The sequence below is a fragment of the Malus domestica genome, chromosome 09, assembly GCF_042453785.1.
Source record: "Malus domestica chromosome 09, GDT2T_hap1".
NCBI lineage: Eukaryota > Viridiplantae > Streptophyta > Magnoliopsida > Rosales > Rosaceae > Malus > Malus domestica.
The window spans coordinates 462,665-478,933 of record NC_091669.1 but is presented as its reverse complement, the minus strand read 5'-3'; the positions used below and the strand labels follow the sequence as shown (position 1 = coordinate 478,933).

General features: G+C 38.7%; 3 protein-coding genes across 6 annotated transcripts; all 3 read left to right on the top strand.

Annotated features, from left to right (window-relative positions):
- Positions 1–408: 408 nt before the first annotated feature.
- Positions 409–3,415, top strand: LOC103421443 (uncharacterized). Its single transcript, XM_008359480.4, has 7 exons — positions 409–868; positions 1,069–1,231; positions 1,401–1,601; positions 1,687–1,929; positions 2,302–2,449; positions 2,613–2,844; positions 2,935–3,415. The coding sequence occupies exons 1-7, from the start codon at positions 529–531 to the stop codon at positions 3,270–3,272; spliced, it is 1,665 nt and encodes a 554-aa protein (XP_008357702.3). The 5' UTR covers positions 409–528; the 3' UTR covers positions 3,273–3,415.
- A 563-nt stretch (positions 3,416–3,978) lies between these two features.
- LOC103421442 (probable serine/threonine-protein kinase PBL7) lies at positions 3,979–8,530 on the top strand. Of its 4 annotated transcripts, none has more exons than XM_070805561.1 (7): positions 3,979–4,384; positions 5,277–5,422; positions 5,536–5,728; positions 6,480–6,868; positions 7,154–7,502; positions 7,803–7,971; positions 8,112–8,530. In XM_070805561.1, the coding sequence occupies exons 1-6, from the start codon at positions 4,234–4,236 to the stop codon at positions 7,811–7,813; spliced, it is 1,239 nt and encodes a 412-aa protein (XP_070661662.1). In that variant the 5' UTR covers positions 3,979–4,233; the 3' UTR covers positions 7,814–7,971; positions 8,112–8,530. The 4 variants fall into 4 exon arrangements, with proteins under 4 accessions (XP_070661662.1, XP_017183899.3, XP_008357700.4 ...); XM_017328410.3 differs by having other exon boundaries at positions 8,107–8,530; XM_008359478.4 differs by lacking the exons at positions 7,803–7,971; positions 8,112–8,530 and having other exon boundaries at positions 5,539–5,728; positions 7,154–7,779.
- Positions 8,531–10,642: 2,112 nt separating this feature from the next.
- Positions 10,643–14,561, top strand: LOC103421441 (probable protein S-acyltransferase 7). The gene is made up of 5 exons (XM_008359476.4): positions 10,643–11,269; positions 11,819–12,001; positions 12,709–13,005; positions 13,424–13,657; positions 13,768–14,561. The coding sequence occupies exons 1-5, from the start codon at positions 11,171–11,173 to the stop codon at positions 14,290–14,292; spliced, it is 1,338 nt and encodes a 445-aa protein (XP_008357698.3). The 5' UTR covers positions 10,643–11,170; the 3' UTR covers positions 14,293–14,561.
- The last annotated feature ends 1,708 nt before the right edge of the window (positions 14,562–16,269 follow it).

Sequence of the window (16,269 nt, the reverse complement as noted above, 5' to 3'; positions counted from 1 at the left end):
GGTATCAATGGTGAATGGTGTAATTGTGACTTACACACATCCTTAAAACGGATACCTACATTACCAATTTAGCAGTGTCAAAGATCATATAATTAAGTTGTGAAAACATATACATTGACAATTGAGAGATCTTGCCCTCCGAATGGGGTCCAACCCAACTCGAGGGATTAATCCTCGCCTACGTGTGAGGAATACCCTGGATTCATCCAAAAAACATATACATTGAAATTTTTCAAAATTTTATGGTGCAATTTGAAAAGGTCGAAACACAATGGTTTAATTTAAAAAATGACCTAAAACTTGGGGGCCACGGCTAGAAAGAAACGGGGTCCAAGTTCAATTTAGAGAAAAAAAAGGCCCGCCTCAAATGTGGCCCAACCCAAATCCAGTATCTTCGTAGTTTGTCCGAATCAGCCACTTGGAGTGAGCTTGTTCACTGTTAGAGCTGGGCGGCGACAAAGCGAGTGATCTGTGGCTTCCAGATCCATATCCAATCACCGACGCACAGACAAAACGAAGAAGGAAAAGATGAGATATGGCGTTTGGGGTAGGAGGAGGGTGTCCGTCGGATCAATTCTGATAGTCTGTGCGTTGTGTGCTGGAATGGGGCTGTTGATGCTCAACTTACGACAAGTCGATCCTCCGACGAGCCCCGATTTCTATATGCAAATTGAAAATTTGGGTTCGGATTCAGATTCTGAAAACGGCGGCGGAGTTGAGCGGGAGACGGAGCCGCAGGGCAAGAGTAAGAGAAAATCGAGCTCGTGCGCGACGGTGGAGGAGATGGGAAAGGAGTTCGGGGGAGGAGGGTTTTGGGAGGAGAGTCTCAGAGTCAGGAAGTTTATTCAGCATCACTTTGACTTGAATGGTATTGTTACTCTTATTTTTCTGCTGATTTTAAAAGTGCTTTTACATAATTTTTCTGCTTTTTGTTGAAGTGATTATTGATTTCTTGTTTGGGTTTGTCAAACTTGATGGCATCATACTTTTGAGTTTGAGTGTAGAAGTTGGGGTTTATTGAGTAGAACTTTTAGGTGAAGGAAGCTCATGCGGTTCGTTCAATTTCAGGTGCTTCCAGGGTAAGAAATCTTCCACCGGCACAGTTTTGTCGGCACGGATTTGTGATGGGTAAAGCATCAGAGGCGGGTTTCGGGAACGAAATGTACAAAATCTTAAGCGGTGCCGCGTTGAGTATAATGTTGAACCGGTCCCTCATCATTGGGCAGACCAGGCATATTGGTTCTTTCCTCAAGCCTTTCTTTTTCGTATTTCATCGTAGTGTTCTTCCTGCTGTAACCTGAATTGTTAGAAAGAGCTGCTCATTCGCTTACCGCTAAAGCATGTTAAGTTGCAGCAATATATGTTTTTTTTTGTGCTCATATTGGTGTTGCTTGTTGCAGGGGAAAATTCCCTTTCGGGGATTACATTTCTTATTCCAAATTTTCCTTTACGATGAGAGAAATTAAGCATCTGTGGAGACTTAATAAATGTGTGAAGAAGTATGGGAGGCAACTGGTTATGAGGACTGATGACTTTGAGAAGCCAGCACAAACAAACGTTCTGTGTAGCAACTGGATGAAATGGAAGCAGCCGATTATATGGTAAATGAGAAACGTGCTAAGATATTGCCTATAACTCATCATCGGATTAGATATCATCACATGATTGTTGACACTATTCCGGCAGGTTCCAAGGTACGAATGATGCTGTGGCAGCCCAGTTTTTCTTGAAGAACATCCACCCTAAGATGAGGAATGCTGCTTCTGCCTTATTTGGGAAGCCAGAGGTTCTCCATTCTCGGCCTAATGTATTTGGGGAGCTGATGAGAGTGCTTATAACCCCTTCTGAGGATGTCCAGGAAGCAGTCAATTGGGTTCTTGGTGGAGCTGAACCTGATATTTCACTGCACATGCGAATGCTCATGAATAAGTAAAGCAACCTGCCTTTTAATTCATTGCCTTTTGATTCATTCTTTGACTACATTAATACGAGGTTCAGAAATATAGGGTTGATGAGGTAGGACATCTTAGTCTTGTTAAGCATTGAATGTTACAGAACAGAAATGGATGTAGTTTAGTGAAAATTTGAAAAGAAATTCTAATGTTGGCAATTAAAACAATACCACTGGTTTTGCTTCATCTTTGCGGTCCACTCATTTCGAAGTATTATTATCTGTAAGCTTCTCCCTGGTAGTTGATACCATCGGAAATCTGTCACACGAACATGTGCACACACAGAGAAATGCCACGTATTCTCCTATGAATTCAATCAATGACACAGGTTTTTGCCTCCTGTTTCCAGGTCTGTGAGAGCTGCACAGGCAGCAGTGAACTGCATCAAAAAAGCCGTGCACAATCTTGGCAAATCCCCAAAGCCTAGGGTGGTGTTAGTGTCTGACAATCCCTCTCTTGTGAAAAGTATTACACCAAATATAAATAAATTTGCAGAGGTAACGTACTTATATCCGTGGAATATCTGAAATCCTATTGCATAAATGCATTCTATATCACTCGTGAAATTATAACTGGACGTATTGAAAGTCTCTTTTATTACACTTGTTCAACAATCAATATCTGTCCTTTTGATTTTAATTCATCATTGTTTTTTCTTAGGTTATTCACTTTGATTATGAACTTTTCAAAGGAAATATATCCAATGGCCGTAAAGGATTGCACAGTTTAGAGTTTAGAGTGAAAGATTGGGGTCCAGCGCCGAGATGGGTTGCCTTTGTGGACTTCTTTCTTGCATCACGGGCAAAACATGCTGTTGTGTCTGGGGCTCACAGGCGTGTTGGGACTACCTATGCTCAGTTAATTGCTGCACTGGCTGCCGCAAACAGTCTTGGTACATACATGCATATAGTGCTTGAATCATATCTGTTAACAAATGTGGCTCAAAAGTGTTATAATCTCCGTTCTATTCTCTCTTTCTCAGGCGACGAACCAACTGGTTCAAGTTTTGCATTCTTAAGTAGCTTCCAAGGTGATTTGCTGAGAGGAGGTTTAAGGTTTCAGATTGGTTGGGGGCATGTGTGGAACAGATTTGCAGGTCCCCTTGGTTGCCATGGCCAGCCTAATCAATGTGCTTTCACACCACTTCTCCCTCCGGCGTGGTGGGATGGTCTTTGGCAGTCCCCGCTTCCTAGGGATATCAAGAGGCTGGCCGAGTACGGCATTGAGCTATCCGGTTTTGGGACGATCAACGAAAATCATCTTCAGTCTTTTTGTAGGTCAAAGAAAGTGGTTGTGAAAACTATTCCGTTCCTTTTGTAATATTTAACATTGCATTTCATTCGTGCTCATTACACATTGACATTGACATTGACACTGATATGTTTTGGCTCGTCGTCCACCTTTTATACTTGTAAGATTACTAGCAAACGCAGCTTATGAAATTTGAGTTTTTTTCTCTTCTACTTCTAGCAAGCACCTCTTCGTCGAACTGTTGCTCGGTTAAGTTGCAGCGCCGGCTGCCGTCGAAAGCTTCACCGTCATCTTTTAACTACCAATGTCAACGGAAGGTTTCGCCGTTCTATCACCGTCAAAGCCTATGGCTTTGATATTTCACAAGAATAATAATAATGTATGTTATAAAGAATTAATGGGTTGGATATTCGGAGTCAATGATCAAAATTAATCCAATACTGATTAATACGTAATCGATTGAACACTACTTGAAAATGAATACTGCTTGAATGGAAACAAAATCACGGAAGATTGAAGGGTATAAACATGAATGTATGATTTGTATCCATAATTTAAGTTAATTCCCAAAAACAGACGATATACTACTTAATCCGTAATATTTAATATTTAGCCTCTAAATAAATATTAATTATTATTTTATGAGTAATTAAGAAGCAAGAATGTCAAAGAAAAAAGAACAAGTTGACCGAAAAGTAAATAATAAATACAAAAAGAGAGATGGTGGGAGTGTGACATCATCATATTTGGCATTTGGCAAGATAATAGAGACAGAATGGATTCTCCTATTTAAAAAGATCCTCCCTCTGTCACTCCTCGTCCGCCGTGGTACGTCGTTTTTTCTCCCAACCGTGTGTGCGCGTTTCGGAATCGCAAAATCTCTCTCTCTCTCTCTCTCTCTCTCTCTCTAGATATCGTGTAGAAAACTCGACTGATGAGGGAGAAGAAATTAAGCTGAATGCTTAATTTGGGGTTTTAATCATGTGATTGGGATTTTTCGGAAACATTTTTTCATATCTGGTGGAGCGACATGGGCTATTGCCCATGTTTCGGGTTCAGGAAGGGGAGGAAGCTCGAGACCGGTACGGACGAAGCCAAAGACGACAAAACCGACAAAGCCGACAAGAAGAAGACGATAAACAACAAACCTCAAGAAAATGTGACTCAATTGTCATCTTCCGGTCAGTCAAATCTTTTGAATGCGATTGCGTTTCTTTGTTTCTGGTATAATTTCTTGGTTTTTACCAGTTTGAATAATGCCATGCGAGTTTAATCCGATCATAAAACTTTAGACTTGAAGAAAAGACTTGGTGATGATTCTGTTTCGTTCTTGTTTTCAGAATTTGGGTTCTCATTGCATGCATTGTTAACTGAATGCGATCGTGTTCTTGGAGTTTTCTCGATTTGGGGTTTTTGTTTTTGTAATTTACCAGTTACCACCTTCAGTTTCTCGGGTTTCCATTGAAAAATGACTCATCTTTTTGAATCACAACTCCCAAGTTTCCTTCTTTTAGTTTCTCGTCGAAGTTGACGCTTTTGAAGGGGTTTTTCTATTTTCGACTGGGATGTCATGACACATCCGCTTGAAACTTTGAAGGGAAGCAGAGAAATTAAGTGACAATTGATAGATTGAAACTCTTAAGTTTAGATTTAATAACTTAACATGATGCGGTTTAAAAAAAAAGAAAAAAAAAGAATCTTGGCGTGAAGATGGCGATATAGGAAGAGTGTTGGCAGTAGAATGTGTGAATGCGAAATCGTTAAGTGAGAAAGCTAGAAATATTCTGAAGGTTAAGTAGGATAAATGAGATGACAGCAATAGCTAATGTTGAAGTCATACCAGAAGGCTGTGTATCCCAAACCAAAAACGATGTTTAATTCGTAGCTGAGCTTTTTATAGTCAGAATGTACTTCTAGGATATTGCTTGCTTTGCTGAATTTGAGCTTATACGGTTTGTGTCTTGACTATACACGATGGATCTATTAGATGTTAACGAATCTTGTATGATAATCTGCTTCTTGTATGGAGTTCATATTAGATGTTAACGAATCTTGTATGATAATCTGCTCCAGAAGAAGATGGAATTAATGGAAATAACAAGGCTCAGACATTCACTTTTCGTGAGCTTGCAACCGCAACTAAAAATTTTAGGACGGATTCCTGTATTGGAGAAGGTGGTTTTGGGCCTGTGTACAAAGGGAAACTGGCCTCTGGTCAAGTAAGTGTTTCGAGGGCTGACTTACCTTCTGCACTTTTTATGATTTGAATTTAGTGATATCTTCATTCCCATCACTTTATTGATTTTCATGATTTGTGTTATTCAATTTAAAGCAGGCTGTTGCCGTAAAAAAACTTGATCAGACAGGTCTTCAAGGAGAAAAGGAGTTTCTGGTGGAGGTTCTCATGCTCTCTCTTTTGCGACATTCTAATCTTGTCAGTTTAATTGGTTACTGTGCTGAAGGAGAGCAGCGCCTTCTTGTCTACGAATACATGCCGTTAGGGTCCTTGGCAGACCACCTCCATGGTACATGCTTTGATGCCATTCATTTTTCACTTTATAACACGATATGCAGTTCCTCCCATGCCAAGTTCTCATTACTTGTTTTACTCAATTATACATCTTGTAAAATTACAGAGGACCTTTCTAAATTTCACAAAATCAACCAAAAAAAGGGTAAACAGAAACAATGAAAGACCCAAACCAGAGTTACAATAGTGTAACTCGTGAACTCCTTCCTGTTATAAAAAATGGATTGTAAGTGCTTATGTTCAGATTTCCCAACGAGTCACATTCCTGAGAACTTTAACTAGCCAAATTAAGATATGAGTTTTATAGCATCACATATGCCGGTCATCTAATGTATCTTTAGATAATGTATCTTGGTTTTAAATTTAATAACTGAAGAACGTGAATTTTTCCTCAATCTATGGGGTTGAAGTCATCTCTAGTCCGGGTAATAGAACGCATGCACAACTAATAAATGATGGACAATCTATGTCGTAGTTCACCTCAACACTGGTTTATACATTTGGTTTATACCGCGACTTGAACAGGAAATTTTGTTTCAAATCTGTACAAGTTGTATGTAAAAGTTAGTAGTACCACTGTAGAGGTCTAAGGACGTTTCCAACCGGTGTTTAACCATCACAGTCTAACTTCTAAAACATTTATGTCTCTAGACTCTAATGCTAATCCCATTTCATTGAACACGTTAGCATATATCTTTTACTTAAAGACTTCTGAAGTGCTAACCTCCCCATGTAACCATTGCCAGATCTTCCACCGGGTCAGGAGCCAATTGATTGGAATAAACGGATGATGATAGCTGCTGGTGCAGCCAAAGGATTGGAATATCTTCACCATGAGGCTGATCCACCTGTGATATATAGGGATCTAAAATCAGCTAACATTTTATTGGGTGAAGATTTCTTCCCAAAGCTTTCCGATTTTGGGCTTGCAAAATTTGGTCCAACAGGAGATAGATCGCATGTCTCCACCAGGGTCATGGGTACACATGGCTACTGTGCTCCTGAATATGCTAAAAGTGGAAAGTTGACGGCAAAGTCTGACATCTACAGTTTCGGGGTAGTATTGCTGGAGCTGATCACTGGACATAAGGCGGTCGATAGCAGTCTTGGTCGTGAAAAACATCTTGTTGAGTGGGTAATTCATTTTGTTTCATTTCGTTATTGTGATGTGTACCAGTATTCCAACATTACATCTGCATATTTTTGGTAGCGGTTATCGCATTCAGTTGTTAAGACAATTGTGAGCAATCATTATCTTTTCTCTGCATAAATCTAATGCCTCAGTTTTACCTAATAATTTTCTTTTTAAGAGAAAAGAATGCATAGCAGATTTAGCAATAAATAATGGTTTTGATAGTACTGTGCTCAGTTTATGAAAATGGAATTATCCATGGTTGATCCTATTTACTCGTCTTTGTAGGCACGTCCGTTTATGAAAGACCACAAGAATATTGCGCAACTTGCAGATCCACTTCTTAGAGGTCGGTTTCAGGTATCAATATTGAGGAAAGCCTTTGAAGTAGCTTTCATGTGTCTCAGGGAGGATGCCAGTACCCGGCCTTCCATGACTGAAGTGGTGCTTGCTATGAATTACTTGACCTCCCGCCTGTATAGCGAACCAGATGAGAACAAAGTGGTTGACATAAAGAATTCAGAGCCTAACACTCCAGATGAAACGACGGCTATGTTGAAAAAGGAGTCCGAAAGAGAGAGAGCGGTTGCAGAGGCCAAGATGTGGGGAGAGACTTGGAGAGACAAACGAAGACAAGGTGCACAAAGTACTGATGATGACTTTAGATAGCTAATTCGATAGTGCAATATCTGGGTTGAATTTACTTAGAAAATTTTCTTTTCTTGTGGAAGTTTTAACTTTGGCTGAATTGATGCCCGAAGTAGTTTTAGTTTTAAGTCAATATGCAATAGTTTCAGATTTGTTTTCTTCAAAAATGCAGAACACCGCAAAATCATGAGTTCATTTTGTTTCGGGGAATAACTTTTGATACTGATAGAGAGCAGAATCGATTATTTGATTGGAAATTTATTTCCCCAAATGTTTGACTTGAAATCAGGAACTCCCTAGATAAGTTGTTTCTGAATGCTGGTGGCTCAGGGTCTGTAACTCTATAATACTACTAGATCTGCTTCGAAGAAGCTCAGAAATTCCAGGCCTTGGCTGATATGGTGTGGTTAGCAACGATGTCCCAAGGACGAGCTTCAACCTTTGGTCTGCTATCAAAGGTAAGCTGTGAATTCTTGACGGAATCCTCCTTACTCTCTGCAGGCTGTAGCAGATGGTATGTTTTGTTCCAAGCTTTCCCAGAATCTCATGAGCATTTTTTTGTTGATTGTTCGTCTTGTGATGATACATGATAGTTTAGAGGGCACGGTAATTATGGAGTCCATGGAAAACGTAAGCAACTGCATTCTGCAGTCAAAACGCTTCGCCTGGTGGAGATTGTGAATGAGAACGAGCCTCCCACGGTTGTGCTGTGCATGTACTCGTCTAGCCTTCGACTTCCATGTTTTTCGATTATTCAGGAACGGAGGCCTTCTGTGGAATGTAGACAGAAAAAGCTTGTGGTGCTCAGAGATTGTGCGTGCCTTGATGCAGTCTTCCTTTTTTGTCTGTTGATGTTGCCCTCCGTGCAAGCAAAGGGTTTTGCTTCTACTGTATCATGTAGTCATGACGTGGTTAAGTACATTGACATTGTTAGTTATTTCTGTTTTATGTTGGTATTCAAACCTTGTGAATTATTATTCTCCTTTCTTATAAATAATGATTTACCTTTACCGGTTACTATTTACCCACCAAAAAAAGGAAGCGTTCATGTCAAATTTATAGACAAAGATTATCTCCAGGTTTCACTATTCGAGCAGACAATTCGGACTATTCAATTTAATTCAAAATTTCCCATTAACTTAATTCGTGGGCTCATCTCACGCAAATCAATGACGTAAATTACGTAGTACTTGGGTTCTGAATAGTAAACTCGGTTTTTTCTAGTAAAAAGTAGATCATAGTTTCCCCAAGGCAAATGTATTGTGATCCAGAGGCTGCTGATCATCTCTTTCAATTTTCCGTTTCCCAAAGCACATTGAAACCAAAACATTAATAAATAACAGCAGCTTGTAAAAATATGATAAATATATAGCAGCTCTACTCTTGATAAACTTAATTTTTTTTCTCATTACAATCGAAATTTATATTGCTATTCTATGTTACACTAAATAAACGTAAAATGTGGAGAATTTTAAATCCAGTAAAAAAATAATTAAAAATCGAATTTATTGTTTTTCAGTAAAACAGTACTATTTCTTGCATCTAATTTTATTAATTAGGAGTGCATTTTTCCTCACTGAGCATTACCATCACTGAAAAATGGTGAGCAAAAATAATTTCAATTAATTAAATTCCTATATCTCTAAAGTTAATCTTCTTTTTATCGAAATTAGGAAGGGAAAAAGAAGTTTAATCCTTTTAATCTTTAAGTATGTATTAAGCAAAGAGCATGATTGCAGCTTGTGTTTGTATAATATATTGGTGTAATGATGCACACATGGCTTCGTCGTCCAAATTCCAACGTCGGATTGAGTTTAAAATTTAAATGTGCAACTGCAACCATCATAAAGATTTTCATGGATGATGCCGCAATCCAATTACCATGGTTTTCACCAAAGAGTCTCGTTTTCTTGTTGTTGCTGGTTCGGGCTGGTTTGGTATTGCTGTACTTTGAAGAAAAAAAACTGTTTTTGTTGTGATGTGAGAATAAACTTATTTTTGTTTTCATCCAAAATTGTGAAAATTAGTTGTTTTTAAGTGTTTACCAAACACTTTTTTTAGCTCAGCTTTTTTTATACCTATTTTTTATAAAATCACTTCAATACCAAACCAGTACTTTATCTCATCTACGTCCAAGTTTACAACAATGAGTCCATCAAGTATGTGCATACCCGAAACAAAGCTCTCGTTGCGGATAGAGGATCAAAAGGGAATGGATAATTTACTATATACAAGACATGTTGATTAAAGAAATAAAAAGAAAATTAAAAAAAAAAAAAACTGTATCTAACTTCCAGGTATAATCTCTATTAATTAATGAAACCCTCTTTGTCAATCAAAAGATGATAAAAAAGCCACTTAGTCTTCTATCACACAAAAAGGGTAATATTGTAATTTCACATGTCCAAATTTTACTTTTTTTTTATTGAAGCCTCACTTACAGGTGCGGTTAAAATACCTCCAATATTAAAAAAAAAAAACCTCCCACTCCCCCCACATTCTTTCCCTCTCTCTCTCTCTCTCTCTCTCTCCCTCTCTCCTTCTCATTTTCTAAAAATATATGTTAATACATACAAAGTATGTAGGCAAATGCTAGTACTCATCAAGAAAACTTACGAAGTTTCTTTTTGATTAATTCTCTTCTAATTCATTTAAGATAAAATCTCATCCACCTTCATTTTTACTTTATCTTTGATTTTATAGACTTAATCATTTTAATTCAATCCAATGAGTCAAATGAAGCCGAAAGGTTTTTTTTTGTTTTTTCTTTCTTTTTTTTAATCATAAATATAATTACTTACAATATTTAGTTTTTTATTTTCTACTCATTTGTTTTAATCAACGAAGGAGAGAAACCGAACAATCCGGACACTTTCAACTATAAAGCTGGGCCGACGTCGGCATTCAAGAATCTCATAACTCATATTTTCTATTTGACCAATTTCAATGGTCTGATTTTCTTCTTTCTTTCTCTTTTGGTTCGTTGAATAGAAGAGAAAAATCTAGATTAAGAAATAATCAGTATTTAATCTAATAAGGAATTAAAACGAGCATATGGAGTGTAGATTAAGAAATCTATAATCTTTTGCATAGGGTTTTAGATACCTCAAGGCAATTCTTCACTCAACCAAACACAGTCCAAAGGTAAGGGCTCGTAAAAAACCGGACTAGAAGCGAAGGGGCTGCGTAGCGCTTACATATTCTCTCTGTTGGGTTCACCAACTACAGCCGGTACAGCCCTAAACCCCTATGACCAATCAAATCACGCCACGTCACCCAATCCCCTCTGTAAAGCGCAGACGCACAGCAGTGATGAGCAAACCTTTCTCTCTCTCTATCTCTCTCTCTCTCTGCCCTTTGCTGCTCATAACATAAGCCACCAAAAGGGATGATGAAAAGCCCTTTTGCTCCTTTCGCTTCAACCCCACCCGCCCGCACGCCTTGTCGCCCAGCTCGCCGGAGCCCGACCCATTAGCAATTTCCCCCGACCCGATCGACCGCTTCAGCTCCACTTTTCCGTTATTTCTGCTTCGGAGTCCGCGGCTAAGTCAAAAGCGACGACTAGAGAGTGGAATCGACATTGCTGTATCGGGAATCGAGCGAGGACGTCCTTAACGAGCTGAAGCTGAAGGGGTGGTTGTTGGCGGCAAGGAAGAGATGTACGTGGTGCCTCCACCGCAGCGATCGGATCCGGCTTCCGGATCCGCCGGCGCCGCCGATGATTTGCGAGTCTACCAGAATTGGAAGGGCAGCAATGTCAGTCCCCTTTTATTCTCCTTTTCGTCTTCTCTCTTTCGGCTGCTCAGATTTCTTTCTTTCTTGTTCCATTTCTGCTCCATTTTTTCCGGAATAATTTCAGTTTTAGAGCTTCATGTAGTATGGTTCCACTCATGCATTTTCATCGACAGGGTTTTTATTATTTTTATGCTGTTAAGATTGGTGTAATTGTTCGCAATTTTATGTCTTTTTTTCTTTTTTTTAGTCAAATAATCAAAGTTCGTATTTTTCCCCTGTGAAGAATTTGAAAGTAATAAAAGGATGTAAAAATGAGAGATTGCATATACATTTGAGACGAAAGCGAGTATAAGGATGATTTCGACTAAGTTTATGTTGATTAAGACGGAATTAAAGTGTTGGTGGCGTGTGTTTATAGTTTGATGAACATAATGATAACGTTTTACAATCATAGGGATGTCAAGCTTTTTGCTTTTAGAATTCAGATGGTGGTTGCAGGGCAGTAGCTTGCTTTGTCATGAATGGCATTGTGGAAAATTACATAAATGTAGTGTTTTTGCTTCTTTGCAGATATTTTTCTTTCAGGGGAGGTTTGTTTTCGGACCAGATGTAAGATCGTTGGGGCTGACCATATTTCTGATTGTTGCTCCTGTCACAATATTCTGCATCTTTGTTGCCAGAAAGTTGATGGATCATTACTCCCATCACTTGGGAATATTCATCATGGCTGTCGCTGTTGTATTCACAGTTTATGTGAGTTCTCTTTCCAATTCACACACATCTTATTTGTGTAAAGGAATTTTATATTTTGCCAGAAAATCTGCTATGTTATGTCGAAAGGAACTCTCTCTGTTTGTGTATATATATGTATGTGTCTCTCTCTTGGTGTATGCATACATGTGTGCGTGTGTATACATATGTGTAGTATTTGAGTGTACTGCATTGCAATGGAGTGTTGTACGTTGTTATAGTACTGCCGGCATGCTCCAAATGGGAATGATAAGTTTCCTATAGTTTTCCTTAGTTGAAAGAGTGTAAAACTTACATTGGTTGGACCGCACATTAAAAATGCTGTTCTCTAGTCAAAGAGATTAGGGAGGAGCATGGTAAGTTATGGAGGATAGCATTTGTGATGAGAAATGGATCAATATAAGTTGCTGTTATGTTCTTATGGAGAATATCACTTCCTTTGAGTACAATACTCTTTACCTCTACCACTTTAGACAGGCTCCTATCTGACTAGGTTTAGGAGTCTATTTTGGTAGTTAGTTTTCTTACGTTAAGAATTGTGTAAATGATAATCAGTTAGGTTTGTAGAGTTGTTGTAATAAGTTTTGCAGGTTCTAGTAAAACTGTTCCCTCAGAAGCACGCATTAGCAGGTGGATATAGTGATATAACTATACAAATGTCGATGCATTTGCACTTTGTGAAAAATGCTGACGCAATGTTCTATTTACAGGATTTAGTTCTTCTCCTGCTTACCTCTGGAAGAGATCCTGGTATAATTCCCCGTAACACACACCCCCCAGAGCCTGAAGGATTTGATGGGAATATAGAAGGTGGGGCTGGACAAACTCCACAGTTGCGCTTGCCTCGCATCAAAGAAGTTGAGGTGAATGGAATCTCTGTCAAGATCAAGTACTGCGATACTTGTATGCTTTATAGACCTCCTCGCTGCTCCCACTGTTCAATATGCAACAACTGTGTAGAAAGATTCGATCATCATTGTCCCTGGGTTGGGCAGTGTATTGGTCTGGTAAGTAATTCTTTCATTAGATTCATGTATTCTAATTCCTCTGCCAATGAATATGAATTGAGACAAACAGGCACACTTGTGGGCGTGAACACACACCATGTGTGCATGCTTTTGTACTATCCATAGTTATTGTAGTAATGTACGAAAGATTTGGAATATATAAATCTTCACATTGAATTAAACATTTTCATAGATGTCCTTTAGCTTATCTGGTTAAATGTTTGTGCTTGTGAAAAGACCTAATATGACTAAGATAGAAGGTACAATCATCGATACATATTTCTTGATTTGGCTTGATTTAATTAACTCATGTTGCTTATATGATTGCTTCTCAGTTGTCTCCTTTCAAATGATACTTGATGCGTGAAACTTTGAGTCTAAGGAAAATGAATCTGAACATTCACTAATTTGGTTGCAGAGGAACTATCGATTCTTCTTCATGTTTGTCTTCAACACAACTCTTCTTTGTATATATGTTTTTGCATTCTGCTGGGTGTACGTTAGAAGGATCATGGGAGCTGAGGAGACAACGATTTGGAAGGCAATGATTAAAACTCCAGCATCTATTGTGCTAATAATTTACACTTTCATATCGATGTGGTTTGTTGGTGGCCTTACTGCCTTCCATTTGTATCTCATCAGTACAAATCAGGTGAGGAGACCCATCTTGAACCGTCACAACCCTCTAGCATAGAACTTTATCTGTGTGATACTTATATTAGCATGAGCATGAGCTTATATCTGTGTGCATTGTTTTTACAGACTACATATGAGAATTTCCGGTACCGATATGATAGGCGAGCCAACCCCTATAACAAGGGAGTTGTCGACAATTTCAAGGAGATATTTTGTACCGCCATTCCCGAGTCTAAGAACCATTTCAGGGACAAGGTGCCAAGGGAGCCGGCGTTACCTCCTCGATCAGGGGGTGGGGGTTTTATGAGCCCAAATATGGGAAAAGCTGTGGAGGACATTGAAATGGGCAGAAAAACCGTGTGGGGTGACATGAGTGCTGGGGGAGATAATTACGAAGGGCAGCATAACGGCAATGATCGCGTGAATGTAAAAGATGGTGAATTAAGTGAAGTATCCCCGGATATAAGGACGACAGTAGATGAAACTGTGGATCGTGCTGGAATGCATCCCAGGCGAGCCAGCTGGGGAAGGAAAAGTGGAAGTTGGGAAATGTCCCCAGAAGTTCTTGCCTTGGCAGCTAGGGTCGGGGAACCAAACCGCATGGGCGGGAGTAGCAGCGGTGGCCCGACGAACGAGAACCGACATACATAGGCAGCCAAAATGCGACAGACCAGCAGACTAGCGAACCCGAAGATTTGATTGTCCAGCAGAGTGGCGGTTTGTTTTCGTGCGCGGCCATTTAAGTCCAACATTAATATTATGTGCAATACGGGTAAAGGGGCTTTCTTGTAAGGTGTTGGGTTTGGCCATTGTGCAATTTAGGAAGGAGTTGTGTGTTGTATGAGTGAGCTTTCTTGTTTTGTATTGCATTTGTGGAATTAGTTAGTTCCTAATTGTATTGCCATTGTGGAGTTTCTCTCTCTCTCTCTCTCTCTCTCTCTGGTTCACCAACTCTATATTGTTAGTTATTGTTACACCGTCACGTGTTGTTATTATTAACGGGACTAAAAGCAGTTCCCATGGGCCGCGATTAAATCGAAATCTCTAGTTTTTGGTTTCGAGACTTTGGGCAATTATGAAATGAAGTTCCACACATTTCCTCTGCATAAAATAAAGGGAACTTTAACGAAAAGCTCCCGGTACTGTTCACTTTAACGAAAAACCACATTTTTACACTAAAAAGTCAATCATGATACTATTCACTTTACCCTTTATTTTGTCCTTATCATTAAAACTCAAAGTTTTCAAGCTATTTTCATTAGTTTTTCTTAAAATAAAAGCTCTTTAAACAAGCTAGGTGAGTGAGATTAATGTTTGGCTCGTCTACACTCTTCCCCAAGACTAAATTTAACGTTCGTTACATTTTTTCTAATGCAGATCACCAACTAAGAGCTATATTTATATTATTAAACAACTCCAAAGTCAAACAGTGAAAGGCTAATCAACGCTATGGCCAGGAGGCCGGAGAAAGCGCTGGCCATGGAACCAAGGTGATGTTTAATTGCATTCATACCTTAAACCCGAACGCTGTCATTGTTAATTTGTTTAGGTTTTTTAATCAAAATATTTGTATAAAACATAATTTTGGTCCCTAAAATTTGAAATCAATAGAAGTAATCATTGAGATTGTTCACCATCAATCATTTTGGTCATTCCGTGCAAAATTATGTTAAATAAGAATTAAAATGACAAATATGCCCTCAATTTAATAAACAATATACCAAAATGATTTGATAAAAATTAAGGGTATTTTAGTTATTATATTCTTATTTACTAAAGATTTTTCAAGGAAGGATTTAAATAATTAATGATGGACAAACTCAAAGACCAATTCTATTGATTTCAAATTTCATAAACCAAAGTGAGTGTTAGAGTATAGTGTTTTAATATTGTGACACTTGTCACAATCCTAGTATAGTTAGTTAGTTAGCTGTTATATGTAATAGTATATATATAAGAACTCATCATGTAATTACTTAATCAGTAAGAAATACAACATATAGTTCTTCTCTTCCTAAACTTCTCTCGAGTCTCTCTTTCTTTCTTCTCTGTTCTTGATTCAGTATACAAGATTACAGTATATGTTAATCATCTGATATAGGTTAACATGGTATCAATCGCCATTGTTGCTTACGCTTGAAGATACGATCCTCTGTTGCTTCCGCCTTCTCTGATTCGGATTGGTTTCTTTCTTCTTTCTTGATCCGAATTCGTCTTCTTCTATTTCTCATTTCTGCAATTTCTAGGGTTTCCTATCGTTCTTTTGCTCTTCTTTGGTACGTGCTCAATTCTGCACACCTTGTGTTTGTTGTATTGTCTCACTGACAAGTTGATCTTGAATTCACGATGGTGACTGCTTCACAACTACAACTCCTTCAATCTCCAATTACGGGCTTGATTTCCTCCATTTCTACGTCGGTTAATGTCAAGCTTGATGATTCGAACTATCTCAATTGGCACTTCCAGATGCAACTTTTGCTTGATAGCAATGGCATCATGGGGTATGTTGATGGTTCGATTGCCTGTCCATCTCAATATGCTTCGTCATCCGGTGAATCTGGTATCTCTTCTTCTTCTCTGAATGATGAATATATAGTATGGAAAATGCATGACCGAGCTATTATGCAA